The sequence below is a fragment of the Polypterus senegalus genome, chromosome 13 (assembly GCF_016835505.1).
Source record: "Polypterus senegalus isolate Bchr_013 chromosome 13, ASM1683550v1, whole genome shotgun sequence".
NCBI classification, from domain to species: Eukaryota; Metazoa; Chordata; class Cladistia; order Polypteriformes; family Polypteridae; genus Polypterus; species Polypterus senegalus.
Genome location: NC_053166.1, coordinates 124,170,908 through 124,172,140, shown reverse-complemented (window position 1 = coordinate 124,172,140; position 1,233 = coordinate 124,170,908). Strand labels below are relative to the sequence as shown.

Here is a 1,233-nt window from a genome sequence, read left to right as displayed (position 1 = left end):
ATAAACTGGAGTTAGGTCTCGGTCGATGCTGTCCGCTTCAGATATCCGTACTCTTCTTTGGATTCCTCACAGTCAACAAGTTTTTTTGCATGCCAGTCTGCGATACTAAACCGAAATGGTCTGTGATGAAACGTACCTATACGAGCTAATGTTACGACCTTCTTGGTAAACTTTGCTCTTCTCACGATCAGTGACAGCGAACCGAGCCCAAGCCCCAGTCCCATATAAGCAAGAACCTAGTAAACAGATTTGGTGCGTCATCTAAACGGGACGGTCAAGTATGATTCAAGCCCAGCTGCAGGCTACTGGAGGTCACTTGTAACTACCGAATCTCCACTTTGAATACAAATTGGGAAACACAAACCCGTCCACTATACACAAGGCCTAGAACATCCACATCCTGGAACCCCTGACTAGTCGGGATCGCTCTCTGTTGCGACCACCCGATTGGTTACAGCGGCCCCCAACATCCCACTTCTGGCCAGATTCACTGGTCACGCTGGTATGCTCGACTGAACTCCTTAGAAGAATGTCTCATAATGCGGAATACCGGTATGAGAGGATGCTCCTTCCTTGTGCCCCCTCGATCACAGAGCGCACTGCTCCGAGCTGAAGGAGTTCGCTTCCTTTCTTCTCGTCTTTTTCTTGTAGAGGCGCCAGCAGGCAAATGCCACCAATGCCAACCCCACTGCCAGGAGAACTATGGATATTACTTTGGACAGCTGCATATTGTTGAAGTAGAAAGTCACTCCGGTACCAGCAATCCCGATGACCAACGAGATGATCCCAAATGGGAAGATGCACCGGTTCCATGACTTCTCTGTCCCTCCTGTTGCCAGTGCCAGCCTTTCTAAGGTCGAAAGTGTCTCTGGTGGTTTTGGGCTTCCATCCTGATGGAGCGAAGTGTTGACGGCTTGTCCGTGGCGGCAGCCCATCACTGCGCTTCGTCTCCGGTCATTGTCTGAGAAGAGGGAAAGAGGGAGGGACTGAAGGAGGGAGAAGGCAAGTGGAGAGACAGCGAGAGAGAGAGAGAGGGAGCGCGCGACAAAGAGAAAGAGAGAGAGAGAGCAGCTGCGTCTAAGCGCTCTTACTCATATTCCGAGGACACCGGCGGAGGCTGGACCGAGAGCGACACTCCTTGTAAGCTATTGGCTAACGGCTGTTTTGACGTAAGCACAACCTTGATTATTATCTATTATACCATAGCCTCGCAACGCCCAGTACTGTGTCGCG

At 51.0% G+C, this 1,233-nt stretch overlaps 1 protein-coding gene across 1 annotated transcript; it reads right to left on the bottom strand.

The window, feature by feature from the left end:
- Positions 1 to 587: 587 nt before the first annotated feature.
- Positions 588 to 935, bottom strand: LOC120543341 (transmembrane protein 100). The gene has a single exon (XM_039776379.1). It carries the CDS (start codon positions 933 to 935, stop codon positions 588 to 590), a length of 348 nt encoding a protein of 115 aa, XP_039632313.1.
- Positions 936 to 1,233: the final 298 nt, after the last annotated feature.

What these genes read in the sequence shown, in the direction of transcription:
- LOC120543341 (XM_039776379.1), bottom strand. Translation starts at nt 935, where the DNA reads ATGGGCTGCCGCCACGGACAAGCCGTCAACACTTCGCTCCATCAGGAT.